Source organism: Temnothorax americanus, unplaced genomic scaffold, assembly GCF_048541705.1.
Source record: "Temnothorax americanus isolate GAGA-0224 unplaced genomic scaffold, ASM4854170v1 Scaffold6, whole genome shotgun sequence".
NCBI lineage: Eukaryota > Metazoa > Arthropoda > Insecta > Hymenoptera > Formicidae > Temnothorax > Temnothorax americanus.
In genome coordinates, this window is record NW_027509751.1 from 5,509,824 (window position 1) to 5,528,899 (window position 19,076).

General features: G+C 39.9%; 1 protein-coding gene across 1 annotated transcript in view; it reads left to right on the plus strand.

The window, feature by feature from the left end:
• The window catches only part of Cycd (cyclin D), a 50,700-nt gene extending 32,839 nt beyond the window's left edge, over positions 1 to 17,861 (plus strand). The window contains exons 3-5 of the mRNA XM_077420542.1: positions 2,554 to 2,716; positions 7,234 to 7,379; positions 8,603 to 17,861. Coding sequence (XP_077276668.1) covers positions 2,554 to 2,716; positions 7,234 to 7,379; positions 8,603 to 8,827 — 534 coding nt within the window. The 3' untranslated portion in view covers positions 8,828 to 17,861. The remainder of the gene's footprint in view (positions 1 to 2,553; positions 2,717 to 7,233; positions 7,380 to 8,602) is intronic.
• The last annotated feature ends 1,215 nt before the right edge of the window (positions 17,862 to 19,076 follow it).

A 19,076-nucleotide genomic window follows, 5' to 3' on the forward strand; every position in this document is an offset into this window, starting at 1 on the left:
AATGAAAAGTAGGACACAATATGACGGGCCCGTTCTGCCTAGCAGAGTAACAGCGCTTTACACATCGCCGCTGTCATTACGCGTCGTCGCTCTTCTATCCTTTCGGTGTGTACGAGCCTTTGTTTCATTCACCGACGACCGACGTACGAGAGAAGAGCCGGCGCGAATGGCGAGCGTACGCACGCACGCACTCGAGCGCGGAACCCCTTCAAGGATGAGAATGAGCCGAGGAGAGGAGAGGAGGAGAGAGAGAGAGAGAGAGAGAGAGAGAGAGAGAGAGAGAGAGAGAGAGAGAGAGAGAGAGAGAGAGAGAGAGAGAGAGAGAGAGAGAGAGAGAGAGGGACTTCCTCGGTTTGTGTCTTCCCTCGAGCGCACATCCTCTTCCATTTGGCGAGAACTTTAATTTGGCTCGTACGCGATTCCTACAACGACGACGACAGACAAATCACCTTTCCCCTCGCGCTCGCGCGGATGCGATCCTAACACAAATTTGCATTTTGTATAATCTTTTTACTGTATAATCGCATCTTGACTTTTATCTTCTACGCGCGTGGTTATGTAATATATAAGAAATATATTTTCTATATCTTTTCAAAGTTTATTACACGGTCAGTTTATGGTTATAATAATTTTTGCAAAACTTTTAGTTGATATATGGAGGATGTACAATCTACAAGTTAGGATGTAATTCTAATTCTATGATTGTGTGTGTGTGTGTGTGCGCGTGCGTGCGTGCGTGTGCGTGCGTGTGTGCGTGTGTGTGCGTGTGTGTGCGTGTGCGTGCGTGCGTGTGTGTGTGTGTGCGTGCGTGTGTGTGTGTGTGTGTGTGTGTGTGTGTGTGTGTGTGTGTGTGTGTGTGTGTGTGTGTGTGTGTGTGTGTGTGTGTGAAATACAAAAGAAACGTTTGAAGAAGCGCGCGCACCCCCACGTATACGAGATACATATCAAAATATGCGCATACATCAGAAATATGAAATTATATCTGGGATTCTGTCCCGAATTTCTGTCGTGAGTTATAGGTCGTCCAAAGGCTTGCACGAAAACCACATGAAATATTCATTGTAATTGTTACGTATTGTAATGACTAACATTATTAACACGTGCCTCTCGAAATAATGTGGACATTTAACAGTTTCCGTTTCCAGTTAAAGCTACAGTTGTTCCGGATCATAAAATTGAATGACCAATCCTGTATATAATATGTAGGATATGTGTTACACACGCAATATATATATATATATATATATAACAAAAAGAGAACAATGAAATTTAAATGAGTTGGCATGCATATTTACATTTTCTAATTATTTTGCAAAAAATAATTTCAACATTCGGAATGTATTATTAATTTTTTGCTCCTACTTTTTAAAAAACTAGATAAATACGTATATTCCCTACCGCGAAAGCCGTTGCATAATTACAACGAAAATGCGCAAGCGGATAATAATGCATAATGTATACGCATCTATATATATATATATAATATATATGTCTACCTTTTTTTTAATTACTATAGTGTGCATATATTATTAATATAATATCTATTATAGTAATATATATATATATTCTTTATTCGTGTCTTATCGTCCGAGATCCTCTGCAATATGCTCCCTCGTGCTTGAAACGGAGCCACGTTTCCCGGTTTCGTCACAGCTGAGCGATGGGAGGCAAGCAGCCTCGCCGGATTCAATGGACTTTTGATCAAGACGAAGGACACGTAGTACTCGTCGCACGTTACTCCCGCCATGTAATTTCACGGTCGAAAGAGAACGGGGGTACTACGACGCACTCCAGAGAGCGGACGTAGTAACCTCGCTAGAGAAAGGGTACCTCTCTCTCTGTCTCTCTCTCTCTCTCTCTCTCTCTCTCTCTCTCTCTCTCTCTCTCTCTCTCTCTCTCTCTCTCTCTCTCTCTCTCTCTTTTGTATTGGACACTCGAAACAGACATCAAGGCTGCGTGAATTTTGACGACGTCGTCGCCGCCGCCGTCGTCGCACCTGTGCGTAATTATCGACGATTAAAGGTGGTTTAATGCTCCCGCATTTAAAGGGACGCACTCGGATCACGCGTTTCCTAGCGATGTCTAGCGATGAACTGGTTTCCCTCAACGGAGGATTTGACGGTTCTCTCGCGACTTTCTATCGCGTTACTAATGAAACAGGCATCTGCTATTGTAACGGTACACGATGTGAAAAATCATAAGAGATACGACATAATAATACAAATACGTAATAAATTTTGATGCTGATACATTCGTTACATCAACATATATTTATATGTACATAGATATTGAAGATTAACTTTCCGCTTTTTAATGCAGCTGAGAGTGCGTCGATATATTTCGTCAGATAATTTTAGTCTGAAACAATATATTTGTGATATTTCGCTCCTTTGATAACGAGGAAAACAACGAACTGAATCCAGAATCTGATGTAGCATTAGATCTCCATCATTCATGATGAACGCGTCACTTTCTTTTTATTGTATATCTCGCAAGAATAGAGCGTTAATCGCGAGGTGTTAATCGAACGACATCTGTCTCGTTTTGTTACAGAGGTGGGAGCAGCTGGTCGTCTCCAAGCTGAAGTGGGAACTATCCGCGGTTACGCCCGGTGACTTCCTAATGCACATCCTCAGCAGATTGTCGATGCCGTGCACCTGGGACACCGTGATGGTCCGGAGGCACGCGCAGACCTTCATCGCTCTCAGCGCCAGAGGTGAGAACGACAGATTGTAATGTGCTATCGGGAGAATCGTGGAATTTAATAACTGGCAACATTGACAACAATTAGGAATTACAATAATCATAATAATTACAATAATTACAAAGGAATTACATACAATTTTTTTCGGCGTTGCTGTTATCGATGATGAAGGCATCCGTAACACGGTTTTCAATTTTTTTTCGCATACTCGAGTTCGGCGTCCGGCGTAAAGTAACCTTCGGTTTTCTGATTATCGCCTGACAAACGTCGCAACGTTGCAAACGTTTCTAAGCGGAACAATGAACAACGCGAAACACCTTTCCGGAGTGCTCTTCGTACGCACGTTGCACGCCACCGTATGCGTATCCGTACGTATATGACATTAAAAACCGGCGACGTACAGTCGTTAACATACCTATGCATTAATGAACACACGCCTCGAAGACGCGTCGTAGAGCGCACACACCGCGATGGCGGAAACTGTCACGTAACAGTCACACAAATCGCTCCTTTTTCCTTTACTTTTCCTCGCGCTTTTTCTCTTTTTCTTTGTTAAATAGGTCACGCATATACATATAGACGAGGTCGTCAATAATGCGCGCAGTTCGAAACGCACGCACGTCTTAGGAGGTTGCTAATCCATTATTATCGTTATTTGCGCGCCTTCCTTCTACTCGCGCCCATTAGTTTTTGAAGGAGGAGAGGAAGGGCCTGTGCGCGCCCTATAAAAAATAAGTAGTATAATTTTTTCCGCACAAGACGTGTTATCATTTTTACTGCTGTTACCGCTCATTGCCACGCCGTAAAACTTGGTTCTCCGGTATCTGTGCTAACAATAGTAGAAGATAGAAATACCTATATGTTTTCTAATAGCCAATAATATTATAATATAAATATAAATATGCTATTATATACAATAATAATATATTATTATTGTAAGATCACTATTGTGTAGAGAAATCGTTCCATTTTTCATTTTTCTCTCATTTAAAAGCTTTATTTCTGAGATGCTATAATATATGTAACATGAACTATACATATAGCATCTAAAAAATAAATGTGCGCTTTTATCGATAAAAGAGAGTTTTGAGAATATGGGCCTAGATCTACGTGAGTAGATCTAGCGAAACGGAATGCAATGAATGCGGAAAATACTTTTGTGGAAAATTTTCAATGTTCCACGCTCTATAAAATAAGCAAGAAAGCCTTCAAAAGGCTTTGTGAATGTGCGTTTAAATGCTCGGTCACGTTAGGCATGAACGACTGCGGCTTCTCCTGGAATCCGACATTGGAATTTCACTGCATTTTCGTTGTCTTCTATGCATTTATCAATGTCGTTCCCGTGCATGACGGTGACCCACAATTGCGATCTTCTAAATAGGACGTATCCAAATTAGCTGAACCAAATTCGTTAAAAAAAAACTTGCGCAAATTAAAACGATTTGGAGATTTGCATAAAGGAGTAGAGTAATTCAATTTTACCACTTTTTTAATTCGACAATCTGTAACTATATCTTTTCAGGAACAGAAGTGAGCTTGGATGATGAATCGAGAGGTTGAAGCTGTTTTTCTATATTATTATTAAAATTATTATTATTTTTAAAAGCATAAGAAATATAGCAGGAAATCGAAAACTAATGCCTTCTCTGTTCCTTAAACAAAAGTTCGTTTTACAAAGATTATTATAGGTAGACCTTCGTGACTCACGTCTATTGTCCTTGACTCGTGACGAGGACAGAGAAAAAAAATTCGTCAGAAAGTACGCGACGAGATAGACAGATTGGATAGCGTGAGACTAAGAAAGATCGGGATCGGCTACGTTTAAATGTCTGGATGCGTCTCTACGGCTGCAGACACATCGGCATAACCCGTGTGTCTCTCCACTCTCCTCGTTCTCCTCTTCCTCCTCCAATGCAACCGTTCTTCTTTGCACCTTCCTCTCTTTTTCTCGATTTTTTATCCCACAAGTTCGCATCAGTCGGTCGGTCGATCGGTTTGTTGGTTGGTTGGTTGGTTGGTTGGTTGTTATTACAACCACGATGGCAAAAAAGCGGTAGCGCGCGGAGAGGACCTTCGTCCTTCGCCGTTGGTCCTAGTGCTCGTGTTGGACCGCAGACTCGGCGGACTCGAGACAGAGAGCGAGAGAGAGCGTGAGAGAGAGAGAGAGAGAGAGAGAGAGAAGAGTACGAGAGGAGGACACACAGGACGAGGTCGCGGATTGTTTCTCACGGACCAAACTAGGCAGTGCCGCTCTCGGACGGCGCTCCGCGGTTTTTTTCCGAAAGAAAGCGAGATGATAAGCCGGCTCGAATTTTCCGCGAAATCGACTGCCGAGGGAATGAACAGCTGATGACAAATATACGAAGTCCCGCCAACAGGTTGCATACTGGATACCAAGCCGAGTTGCGCAAGGTGATTGGAAGCCTGTATGCCCTGTATCCAAACTCCGAACCGTAGTAGAAATATCTAAAATTTAAAACGTTTCGTTTCGGACGTTAGCAACTCATTTGTACTGTTATAGATTGTAGACTGCTTCTGATAATTATATTTATATATAAACATCTACATTACTTTAAATTTATGAAAGAAATTAATTTATGGAAAACGATTGTTCTCCAAACACGTGCGAGAACAGATTTGTACGAAAAAGAGTACCCGTCGAAACCCGATATGTAACACGGCGACGTGTATATAACCGTGAATTATTATTTGTTTACACAGTGGCGGCAAAGACTGCCGTCGGCCGCATTGTCAAGAGCGACGGGAAGTGACGATGCGACGCGAGATGTGTAAGCTTTGATTATGTAAGCTAAACACTCTCGCGAAGATTAAGTTTCGGTACGCACAAGTACTGGTGCAACGCGATAATTTCGTCTGATGTTCACATTCCACGGCTATCTCCGCGGCCTGCCTCTCCCTGTATACACACTCTCTCCGCGTGTTCTCCGTATTCCCTTATTAAACTGGTTTTACGTATATCTGCATGCTGTTCACGCTCTTAATTTCACCGGTTAATAACCGCGACGTTCTCTCCCCGGGCGATTTAATTGCCGATCAGCCACGATCGTCTCGAAGCGTAACGCGAATGAGCGCATTGATGCACCGCGTGCACCCCGCGTTTGCATTTTTATTAAGGTAGCATGTGCAGCTTTCTAACGAGTTTATCTAATATATAGATTATTTTATATAAATTTACTGAACATTCGTATTTTTTCAATATTAAATGTAATATCTTATTTTCGAACGCTTTCAATAATTTTTCTTAACTAACTTCGATACAATTATTGTTTAGAAACATAACTAAAATTATATTCGAACTTAGAATAATGGTGAAAGTAATCAATTTTGAAACGGGTGACAAAATAGACGAAAACTCCGCCAGTTAATCTCTGATAGAGTGGAGGGCAATACGCGTAGTAATTATAAGCGTATATAGTTACACGATAGTGTTCAAATAGTTTAATGTATAGCTTTGTTACTCGAACTTTTCTTTTTTATTCATTTTTATTAAAATTGCGAATATTATACAAAAATAGCAATACTCCAATTCTATTTTATCTATAACAATAATTTATACTGGTATATTGATAAAAAAAAACCACAAGTTTTAGAGTTACAATTTTTATTCGTGTCTTTTTAAAGCTTTGAACTTATTTGTGATATCGTATCTTAGTTTCATTATTAAAATTTTAACATTAACGTTTTTAATCGATTTGAATATATGTAAATCTTTCACCCTTGAGATACGCGTGTTCCGAGCTGAAAAACACTGACGTGGGTGGTGTAATTGATACACTGTCCCCTCATAATTTGGGTCATTAAGAACTTATCGATAACGGCTTTGCGACATTGCTGTGAAAATCGCGAAGTACTTACTGTTAAAACGGCGGTCGAGAAGGTTCTCGACGCAGATGTTAACGATAATCTCGCATCCGTCAAGGACCCGGCGAGGATCGTTCGTGTTCGCGTTGAAACTTTAGAACTTTCTTCCTGAAGAAACGAAAGTGACGTCTCACTGGACAAAGCGGCTCACCACGTGCCTTACGTTCCCGTCTGTCGTAAATCTGTCGCGTAATTTCGAGGACTACCCGAGAAATCTTTACGAAAGTGGTTTTCTCCCCTTCACGATTGTTTGCTTTGCTAACCATAAGTGGAGTAAATAATGAAGGTACTTAAGAGAGAGAGAGAGAGAGAGAGAGAGAGAGAGAGAGAGAGAGAGAGAGAGAGAAAGAGCGAGATAAACGCTCGTGAAGAAAGATCATCCATAAAGAAGAAGCATGCCTCGAAAGTCGATGAATTCTGGCAGAAAACTATCAATACCACATCTTTTCTTCGCTACTCTAATACAAAATCGTCTTTCGTCCCTCCTTTTTCAGATACAATAGTCCACTTTTTCCTGTTCTATAGTTATGTCACGTGTTATTGTCTGACATCACCTGAATGCACGTTAAAAATGAAATTTATGGAAAACATGCAGCACAAATTTCTCGCGCGAGCATATCTTTAATGCGTAATTTTGTTTTGTGCAGAGTACAAGTTCTCCATGTACACGCCAAGCATGATCGCAGCTGCAAGTGTAGCGGCGGCGTTACACGGTTTGGATTGGACCGGGAAGAGCGGCTACGGACTGGCCGGTCTCCTGGACGAGCTCACCCGCATCACGGCCATCGAACAGGTGAGTAACGTGCGTATCTCAGAAGGGTGTACGCAGTGTAATTGCAAAGAGGAAGATCGGCGATGTAATCCACGTTCCTTCGCCATTTGCGCGCTTTGAAACAAACGCGATGTCTCGCGACAGTCGCGACGAAACATTTTCAAGTTCGCGGACGTGAGGGAGTACCACGCCGGTTGCGATACGCGCCGCCGATGTCTGGGATCCGCCGGGGGGAGGCGAAATCGGCAAGAAACGCTGGAACTTGCCCTTCGCAAGTCTCGACTCGTGGCTGAGACAGACCTCGCGTGACGCAAAAAGCGCGACGAGTGCAACAGGTGCCGGGCACATGTTCGCACGCGCGGAGAAGGGAAAAAATGGGGGGGGGGGCACCCGGAGAGTGTCTGCGCCGGGCGCGCTGCGGGCCCCGTATGCTCGCGGCGCCGTCGAAGACGGCGACGAGGACGCCATTCCGTCTCTTCCTTTTCCCCCTTGCTTTCTCCTTTTTCTCCTTTTTCTTTTCTTTCTCTATATACGAATAGCACAAATAAACCGCGCGCGAATGAATGAAGCTCTGCATGGGGTCCGTGACTCCTAAGCGCAATATTTTCAACGACCAATCTGCCTGTTTGGATCCAGAGAGAGCCACTAAGACGATCGTCCTCGAGACGGCATCCGGCCTTCTTCTGGACTTTCATTCATGACCTCCTCGGACTATAGACTGCACGCTGCGAAAGACGTTGCTTTTAGAGCTTTAAACCCGATGGAGTTAATGCGTAACATTTTAACCCTGTTTCATAAACGGAAAGTTAGACACGATTCACTTTTGAACGTACGAAAGAAAGCATGAAAGCTTTGGTATAGGCTTAGATGGTAGGATACAATTTTACAAAATTATTTATTTGTTTACGTTTTTTTTTTTTTTTTTTTTCAATTTAATTTAATTTGTATATCTGAAGTTTATACAAGATATTTAGGGCCGATTGTTCCAACTTGTTGGTAAGCTAACTAATAGTTAAATCATATGTCTATCTTTGTCTAATGTAAAGGATAAACAAAGACATGTATATATATATGATTTAACTATTAGTTAGTTTACCAACTGGTTGGAACAACCGGCCCTTAAAGTATAAGAGATGCATATTATATAATTCTAGAACCATTGGATCTTTGTTAGTAAAGTATAATAAAATAAAAAATAACAAAATTATTATCCTAGTTATCACGAAATCGATTTCTTGTTTCAGGATTATTTGCAAGGCTGCCTACAGCAGATCGAGGAGATGATCTCGCAGGCCGCTCATGTGAGCACCGAGGGCCCCGGAAACGGAAGCGGGCACCAAACAATGAGCACCGGGGTTCCGAGCGCACCGCAAAGGCCGCTGGGGGACCAGAGCAACACGAGTCAGGAGAAAATACTGGAGCACGAGAAGGCGGGCACGCCGACCGACGTCAGGGATGTACATTTTTGAAAACCGCAGTAGGGGGACACTACGTAGGGGCCGACACATTGGTGAGTCTGACAGCCGAGGACACGTTACCTTCCAGCGAAGAGGAGGATAACGACAACGATGATAACGATGGACAGACAAGGAAGAAGCGGAGGAGAGTCGTGGAGAAGCGGCAGGATATCTTGGAAGCGAAATGTAATACCGAACCAGCTAGTTCACATTCGGAGCGAGAGACTCCTCCCGAAGAATCTCGAGATCGAACTTGATCACACGTTAATTGCGTTTAGTTGAAAATTACGACGCGAATTGTCGTAAGCCGGAGGGCATGCGTAGAACGTTTTTGAATCATGGATATGAGGTTTATTTAGATATGAGATTTGACAAGGCGTATGACCTATGCGAGAGAGAAGTTTTAGGTTCTTGAATTTATTTCGGGGATTACATACGCACAATATGTTCTAGATCAATTGAGGTAACGAAGTTTTTTTTTTCCATAGTTACGTCTGGTTATATAATGTTTTGTGTATTATATATTTATTTGACGTATGCGTTCGTTCATCGGCGATATATATTTTCACGTTTTAATCATATTTTAAAAGTTTATTTTCCGAAATCACGAGATTGCAAATTGGCGAGTCAAAGAACAGGTCGGCTCGCCGATTTACCGATTAATTTCCAATCGAAGGACGAACGATTCGGTTAGCGATTGAACAGACGCACGTTTCGATCGCGAAACCATTGTTTGCGATACCAACTAGGACGATAAACGAGAATAAATGAAGAAATTTAAACCGCAATTAAAAACGCTCTCGAGATAATGCGAAAGAAACGTTGAGGGGCTGAGAGGACCACTGAGCGAGAGAGATCCATTTGTGTCTGAATCCGCGCTGTTCCGACGTGTGTCGCCCGTAGAAAAGAAGGAAAAACAGAGAAATAAAGAAGAGCGCAGAAATCAGGTGGGCGTGCTGTTTGGGGGAAGGCAATGCAATACGCTTTACGCATCTGTAATTTCGTAATAGGAGTATACACTTAACTTTTAGGCAACGAGACAGGAAACTACCGGAAAAAAAGACAAAAGGGATGAGATGTAAGTTGGAGGGGGAACTCGTTCTCCGCGCGCGAGCATTAAAAAGAAAAAAATTCACTTAGTCATATCCAGAGTCATTTAGCGTTTTGTACATACATAGGCATATAGGCGTACGAATAAATGAATATATATATTATATCGAAAAAAAATATATATATCTATATATATACATATGTAAACTGATGAGGGAGAAAGGGAGAGAAACAAAGATAATGCACGAAAGCGGAAAAGTGCGAGATAACAATCGATAGGAAACGGGGAATACTTGGACCGTATTGCTTGCGATAGAATGATATGATGTTCAACATAATAACTTAAATCAGTAATCTCTAAGAAACTGATAATTTTTACTCAGAAGAAAAATGACTCTCTTTAGAAAGTATCTGGCGGTCGGAAGGACCGCTTTTGTCTTTTTATTTCTATCAAATTTCCAAGAGAAAGTGTGTACAGTTGAAGTGTAATCACAAATACTTCAAGAACGCGGAAAGAATTTTGCTGATGTGTTAAAAATGTTAAAAATTTAGCTAAATACAATATATAAGTGAACTTGACCGATATAAATAATAACACAAATAGAAATAAAATATCTATTGTAATATGATTTATATCTATTTCAGCTAGATACAGATTTAAAAATAATTTTGTTGAACATTACAAATCATCAAAATAATTATGTGTGGTGGCTCAAGATAGAATGTCAAAACTTTCTGCAGCATTTTAAGCGTTCCGACACAATTATTTCGATTAATATAATAATTGGTCGAAAAAAATTATTTTAGATCTGTATCTAGCTAAATTTTTAACTACTTTAGCAAAACCGTTCTTTCCGTGAACGAATACATGCAGATATTTTTTAATGGCAAAAGTATTCGTTGTTTTTTTTCCTAAGAAAATTAATGAGAAACGAAACAAAGTCTGTGATGTTCAATGCGAAATAGGTTGTGGTCTCTTGAATTTTTTTATCGCGCGATACGGTCCGATTGCTTTTAGTTTGTTGTAAAGTTTCACACTCCGACTAAGGTTTATCCAAATGATGAGCGACGCGAGTCTTTATGCTCGAATATAATTACGCGACCGTTCGCTTATCCCGCTCGGTTCCTAAGAAGGGTTGCGCCAACCCCTCCCGCGTGTGCGTAACGTAATAAAAAACTTATAAGAAGAGTGATTTTCGAAGTATATGCGTGTGCCGTTACTGCTATGTGTGTGTATGCGTGTGTGCGAAAGGGGCGAGAGTGAAAGAAAATGAAGGAGAGCGGAGTTAATAAGAGAGAAATAAAGGAACGATCGAGCAAAAAACCAAAAAAAGAAAATTACTTTCTCCCCCTTTCGAGAAAGTGTGTCGTCGATATATATTTTAAAATAATCCGCGGTACATATTTCTCAAGGTACGTCCGTCGTTTATGTGGACGTGTTGGACGGCTGTATATACGTATAGATAGACTGTATGATTTAAGAATTAATGCGTAGTGAGTTTAAGGGAGAAAAAAAAGAAAAAAAATAATGTGAAACGACGATGAATGGAAGCGACGTTTTGAGAAACGAACGATTCAATTTGACGACCCGAATGAATTTCGTCGAATAACTGCGATGGAAGACAATCGAGGTCCAGTAGTTTCTCCGCTCCGTCGACTACACATATCGTCTAGAAAACGTATATTCTTCAAGTACTCCTGAAAAAAAAATAACTTTGCTCAGACGGTATCGCGCGATCGTTTAATTTTCGAATTATTTTTACACGATATAAATGATTCTGATTACGCGATACTGTCGCGGCGATTCCTACGATTGGAAGTTTCGCGTAGCGAAACTAACGTGTGATCGTGCGCGTCGACGAAGGAGGACCGATGTCCAAAAAAATAGAAAAATTTGGAGTTGCTAGTACTTAATGAGAGTCTCGGAAGTCTCTCACAGGGATCGGACGGGAGTTTCGTCGTTTCGCGAAAAGTCGCGATCGCATCTACGATGCACAAGTTTCGGGAACGGGACGTCCCGTCTCAGTTTTCGAGATCGCCCGATTTCGCGTAGACAGAATTGTCTTTTACGTGTGCTGCCTCGAGGACTCTCGCACGTGAAAGCCGCGAGTCGGCTGGAAACGCGAAGGACGTGCGTATGCGTGTACTATATATTGTATACCGGAAAAAAACGAGCGTGTCAACACGAAAAAATATATATCGCGTAGCTGTAAGGTTTTTTGCTGGACGAGCCGGTCGAGTCGGTTCGAGCGGAGACACAAGGAGGTCCACGTGCTCTGGTAATTTCCGGACGATTATTCGCGAATCGGCCTGGATCGTCCGAGCGCGCGTGAATCAACTCGGGACGAAGAGAGAACGAAGATATTAAAAGACTTTGGAGATCGCTGGAGTTCATGCGTGTATTCCATCGGGGTTGGGGTACGGAGAGGGTGCCCAACGTGCCACGAAGCTAATTAGGAGACTAATTAGTTGCGTAACGTCAATTTAACCAAATCGTAGTACAATGTAACCGGAGTCGAGTAATACGTAGATATCTGCAGGAGATCTGCGCGGCTGATCTTTTTCCTTTTTATTTCCTTTTTCTTCATCTGCTTCTTATTTCTGGTACGCGGCGCACGAGTATCGTCAATCGTCATCGACGACACGCGTCTTTCTCTAGACTTTGACGTTAACGTCGTCGTGCAATTAATTGATTCGACAAAAAGAAATCCATTCCCATTGTAAAATTTTTAAATCGAGAAAATTCAATTTGAAACAGAAATTGTATGAACAATAAATAAGAAGGACACGACCGAACATGATATGCAATCAAATCAAGGAAAACGCCGATAGACGGTCGGGATCTTGGTTGGTCTTGGTTGCCTAATAATATTATTTGAGTGAATTACATAATTACGTACAATTCTTCGCCTTAGCAAACAACACGCCGTTCCTTTCGGACTAAACGCGATCTTAACCAAAGCCAGAGAACGGCAAAATCACATAATTAAGTTGATTATCAATTTAATCATAGTATGACACGTCCAAGGATATGAGAAATACAGGATATATACATATAGGATGTGTACGGGATATACATAGGATATAATACGTAAAAATCGCGAGAATAATATTATTAGGCAACCGAGATCCAGAAATTGTATAGTTTTTTGGAGACTGAGTTCTCCTTTCTTGCAGAATATTGCTGCAAATGAAGAAATATTCGCGTTAATTCACTACTTCCAATCCAATGGCGCTACAGCTTAAGTTCGAGCCAAGGCCTCCTGAAGTTTGGCCCTCCAAACGTTTCGGTCCGTCGTATATCTCCTCCAATTCCTCTCACCTAACAGTGACTCCGCGTCCCTATCCACACCATCCTCCCATCTTATTCTCGGTCTCCCCCTTGGACGGCCACCATGTAGTTTTGCTGTTAGGATCTTCTTTGGCATCCTTGTGTTCTCCATCCTTTGCACGTGCCCGGCCCATCGAAGTCGCATGATGCTTATGTGCTTAGATAGTCTTGGGGTTCTGTATAATTCGTACAATTCATGATTGTATCTTATCCTCCATACATCATCCTCGCATGTCGGGCCATAGATTCTGCGCAGGATTTTTCGTTCGAAGGCGTCTAGGCTATCCGCCATATTCTGTGTAATTGCCCATGTTTCGCATCCATACGTAACGATGCTACGTATTAATGTCTTATATAGCATAACCTTCGTACTCCTATGCACGTTTCTGGATTTCATCGCAAGTAGCAATGCATAATATGCACTATTTGCTGCCTTGATCCTCGATTTCACTTCTTTGGCTTCATCATTGTCATTAGTTAATACCGATCCTAGGCATTTGAACTCGCTGACCTCCTCAAAATTATAGTCTCCAAAGGGGATTTTTTGACCGACTTCTCTCGTTTTTCTAGATGTCACTAGTACTTTTGTTTTATCCTCATTAATTCGTAGTCCAACTTTTTTTGCTGCTTCCTCTAGTTCTTTGAGGACTTCTTTGATTCCTGTTATTGTTCTTGCGAGGCAGTCAATATCGTCTGCATATCCCGCTATTTGTTTGGATTTATAGCTCAGGTTTCCGTTAACATCCACTTTAGTCTTTCATATTACTCCCTCTAGGACTAGGTTAAACAGCATCGGTGCCAGTGCATCTCCTTGTCTCAGTCCCCGTTTTACCTCGAATTCTGTTCCAAGATTCCCTTGAATTTTGACTGTGCTCCTTGATTTGTCTAGGGCTACTTTTGTTAGTCTAACTAATTTCGTTGGGATTCCTAGGTCCAGCATTGTGAATAGTAGGCTTTCTTTCTCTACGCTGTCATACGCTTGCTTAAAGTCGATAAATAGTTGATAGACGTCGATACCATGTTCCCAGCATTTCCTTAGAGTTTGTCTGACCGTGAAGAGTTGGTCCATTGTCGATCTGTTCTGTCGGAAACCTGCTTGGTATTCTCCAATGAGTTTCTCCGCATAAGGTTCCATCCGTCTTTTAATAGCTGAGGTAAAGATCTTATATGCTATGTTTAGTAGTGTGATTCCACGGTAGTTATTACAGTAACTTATCTCCTTTCTTGTGAATCGGGCATATGATTCCCTCTTCCCATTCTGTCGGGATGACTTCCTCTTCTCATATCTGTTGTATAATCATATGTAGAGCTTTAACCATCGCTTCGCCCCCGTTTTTTATCAGTTCTGCGGGGATATTGTCCTTCCCTGGGGCTTTATTGTTTTTTAATGAGTTGATAATTTCTCTTATTTCTTTTATCGATGGAGGTGTCTTCATCATTCCGTGTCATATCATCCATACGTGGATCTGGCTGTCGTTCTTCTTCTCCCTGCGTATTTCCTCTATTTAGTAGTTGTTGGAAAAATTCCCTCCATTTATTATTTACTTCCTCCTTTCCGACAATTATGGTCCCATTTGAAGCTCTACACATGTCGGCAGTTGGTCTGAATCCTTTTCGGAGTATGTTCAACTCTCTATATACTTTCCTTGTGTCCTGTCTTTGAAAATTCTCTTGCATTCGTTTAATATACTCGTTGTTGAAATTGCGTTTTTTCCTTCTGCACATCTTCTTGGCTTCACTTTTTGCGTTCTTATATTCTGTTTCTCTTCCTTTCGTTGGTCGGGACAACCAATGCATTCTGAGTGTATTTCTCTTTTCTATCACCGCTCTGCATTCCTCATCATACCACTCATTCTTCCCGGTCTTTTCCTGGTATCCCAGTACTTATTCCGCTGTCCTCTTTATAGCGTCTCGCATATTTTTCCAGTTGTTTTCTATTGTTTGTTCTTCGCTTGTAACGTTGTTTAGCTCTTCAGCTAGTTTGGCTTGGTAGGCCTCGAGTTTGTTATCGTCTCTTAGTCCCTCTATTTTGAATTTTCTGCATCTAGTGTATGCTTTCGCTCTTTTAGTTAGAATTCGACACATCGGTTAAGATACCGATCTTAATCTTACCAGGAAGTGATCTGAATCTATATTTGGTTTCCTGTAGGTTCTCACTTGTAATATACTAGAGAACCCTCTTTTCTCTATTAGCACGTGATCTATCTGATTGTGTGTTATTCCATCTGGCGATCTCCATGTTTGTTTGTGTATGTCCTTTCTGGGAAAGCATGTTGACGCAACCACCATGTTTTTACTCGTCGCAAAATCAATCACACGCGTACCATTGTTGTTTGATTCCGCATGTAGACTTTCCTTGCCTATAAAGGGCCTATACACCGGTTCTCTTCCAATTTTTGCATTTAAGTCCCCCATCACTATCTTTATGTCATTTGATGGTATGCTGTCATACACTTTTTCTAGGGTATTGTAAAAAGAGTCTTTTATAATATCTTCTTTATCTTCTGTTTCCGCATGTACATTGATCAGGCTCAGATTAAAAAACCTTGTTTTGATTCTAATGAGACAAATTCTGTCGTTTACCGGTCTGAATTCCAAGATTTCGTTGCGGAGGTTTTGGTGTATGGCAAAACCTACTCCCAGGGAGTGTCTTTGGCCGCCACTACAGAAGAAATCGTAGTCCCCCACTCTGATGCAACTATTTCCCTTCCATCTTATTTCTTGCATTGCCAAGATCTGTATTTTACATTCGCTCATCACTTCTGCAAGACTCTTCACAGCTGCCGTCTCCCATAGACTTCTTACGTTCCATGTTCCCATCTTCAGTTCCCTATTTCGTCTGCCTAGTCGTTGCCGTTTTGACCGTCCTGTCCGAGGCCTCTCTTCTGGTTTCTTAACAGCTAAGTTTCACGGGGCAGGTTGTTAGCCTAGCGCCCAACCTCCAACCTGGAGGGCCAGTTCCCATCTCTTTTGTTCCCCCGTCTTCCCCAGGGGTTGTTTACCTTGGCTCCGACGAGGGTTAACAGCACCACCTCTTGAAGGCGAGAAGGGTGGAGTATGAGAGGTGAGAGGTTTCATTTCCGAAGATCTACCATTCGGTGCACTTCACTACTCCTTATGGTGCCAATTCACTACTTGCTTTCGTAATAAAAAAAACTTTTTTTGGCTTGAAAATAATTTTTACTAAATATGTATATAAATTGATTATACGTAAATTAATTAATCATGAAATATTTAATTGCGTGAAGACGGAAGAGGGAATAAAATTGCATCAACTTTATGGAATTTTTGAAGATGAGAATTTTCTTTTTTCAAATCAAAGAATTCGTCGATAATGCGAAACAATTACGTATTATTAATTGAGAATTATTAACTGGAGAATTGTACATTTAAGAGAACAATGGGGATAGCGTTTTTATACATCTTATTGCGTTCGTATGTGTACATATATGTAACTAATGTAATGCAGGTGTTAAGAGACGATATTATATATTCGTTCGCTATGCGCGTCGAGTTTTGCTCGAGCCAAGATGTAACCCCGCGTAATCCATCGTATGTTCCTAAACAAGAGACGGTGGTATTTTTCTCACCGCGAAGAAAAAAATGTAGGACGTGAGCGTGATGCGCGTGTTTAGCGGTTAAGTAACGAGATGTATATAGAAGCGATAACGCTGAAGAGAAAAACCGAGCTATGGAGCATTGTGTGATCCAATTCATTTTGTCTGTCACCTAATCTCACTAACTTTACTCAGTCAGACAAAATACTTTATATTTTTTTAATGATAAAGAAAAATAAGATGAACCTATCGTCCGAAATAATACTGTCTTTCTTGAGGAAAGCTGACGAGATTAGCGATAATTTCGAAAAGTTAGAATTGACCATGAAGAAAAAAATTAAGTTTTCTTTTTATTTTTATAAGAATGAGAAGATTGTCCGAAAAAAACCTCGAGGTTGAGTTTTTTTAAGTGAGAAAGTACAATTTTCATGTATGACATGCATAAATTATGCACGGAAACCACTCCATGATCGGTGATTCATTTTGCGTTTATAATTTTAAACACACGTAGACATAAATATCACATGCACAACTCGGTTAGATACGCGTGTACATTTCCCCATACATTTTCACGAAACTTTTCACTGTCAAGTGTCGAATGGTTTTTCGTTTGTCTCTTTCTTGTTTGTTTGTTTTTTTTGATGATAAAGAAAAATAAGATGAACCTATCGTCCGAAATAATACTGTCTTTCTTGAGGAAAGCTGACGAGATTAGCGATAATTTCGAAAAGTTAGAATTGACCATGAAGAAAAAAATTAAGTTTTATTTTTATTTTTATAAGAATGAGAAGATTGTCCGAAAAAAACCTCGAGGTTGAGTTTTTTTAAGTGAGAAAGTACAATTTCCATGTATGACATGCATAAATTATGCACGGAAACCACTCCATGATCGGTGATTCATTTTGCGTTTATAATTTTAAACACACGTAGACATAAATATCACATGCACAACTCGGTTAGATACGCGTGTACATTTTCCCATACATTTTCACGAAACTTTTCACTGTCAAGTGTCGAATGGTTTTTCGTTTGTCTCTTTCTTGTTTGTTTGTTTTTTTATTATTATTATTAATAGCGCAATAGGGAGTACCACTGATATACCTCAAATCACACTTCGCCCGAGATATTCATCGAATATTGCATCTACCGTACTTTTTACCGAGTCAGAGGAAAACGAGACATTTCTTTAATTACGTTACTTTTAAAGTTAGCACGTAAATTACTTCTTTTAATGCATATAGATGAGAATTGTACAATGTAAAATGGTCTGACGTTTGTGTAGATACCTTGTGCGTATTCGCGTCATCGCAATCGATTGAAAATAAAGCATCGATATTTTATACAAAGTGCCCTGCGTATCTTTTTTGCTCACAATCAATCACCCTCTGTCTTGCTTACGCAACTTCCTTCAACCAGAAAAAAATAACGCCAAATATAGGTTTTTCTCTAAAGTTTGTTTTATTTCGAACTTGAATAATATTGAATTACAGTAATAATATTTTTATTTTAATACTTGCTTTAAATGAAACAAATTAATTTTTAAATTAATTGATTAAATTATGAGATATGTACCTTTTTTTATTTTATTTTTTAAATATTTTCTTTTAATTATATATATATATATATATATATATATATATATATATATATATATATAAGAGAAAAATATTCTAAATCAGTTTTCTCTCTTTTACATAGATTAAATATTAAAATTGTCCCCTTTTAGTTTTTCAGAACATAATGTACTAAAGAAAAAAATTTTCAAAAGGTTCGTTTAATAAATTATTCTATGATATTTATCTTTCGTTTATTTTTATTAATTTTTTATTTAATTGCTTTAATTATTGTAATTGATCTTTTAATAGTTATTTTTTTTGTGTCACATTGTTGCACTAATTTTCACGCGATTTAGTGCAAATATCGTACTTTAAATGACAGAGATTAAGATAAACAAATTCCTTTGAGCAATTTGTTTTATTGTACAATGATGAATACAATAATAAATACAATAATTTATATTTACAAGAATAAGAGAGCAGAAATTTAACCCGTGTCCACATGCTATTAAAAAAAAAAAAAGTAAGTTGCTTTAATTAAACGTCGACGTTACGGGCTGCCACAAACATAAATTTGTAATTCAATTGGATATTATTGGGCCAAATATTTAACTTATTAAAACAATTATCTGATGTGTTCTTTGTTCATTAATATTCATGTTGCATCAATATAGATTTTATCTCGATTACACTGATATGCTGTTGATATAATCTTTTTTTTTTCGTGTAGAAATAATTACTTATTACTTATTTCTGTTATTACCTGT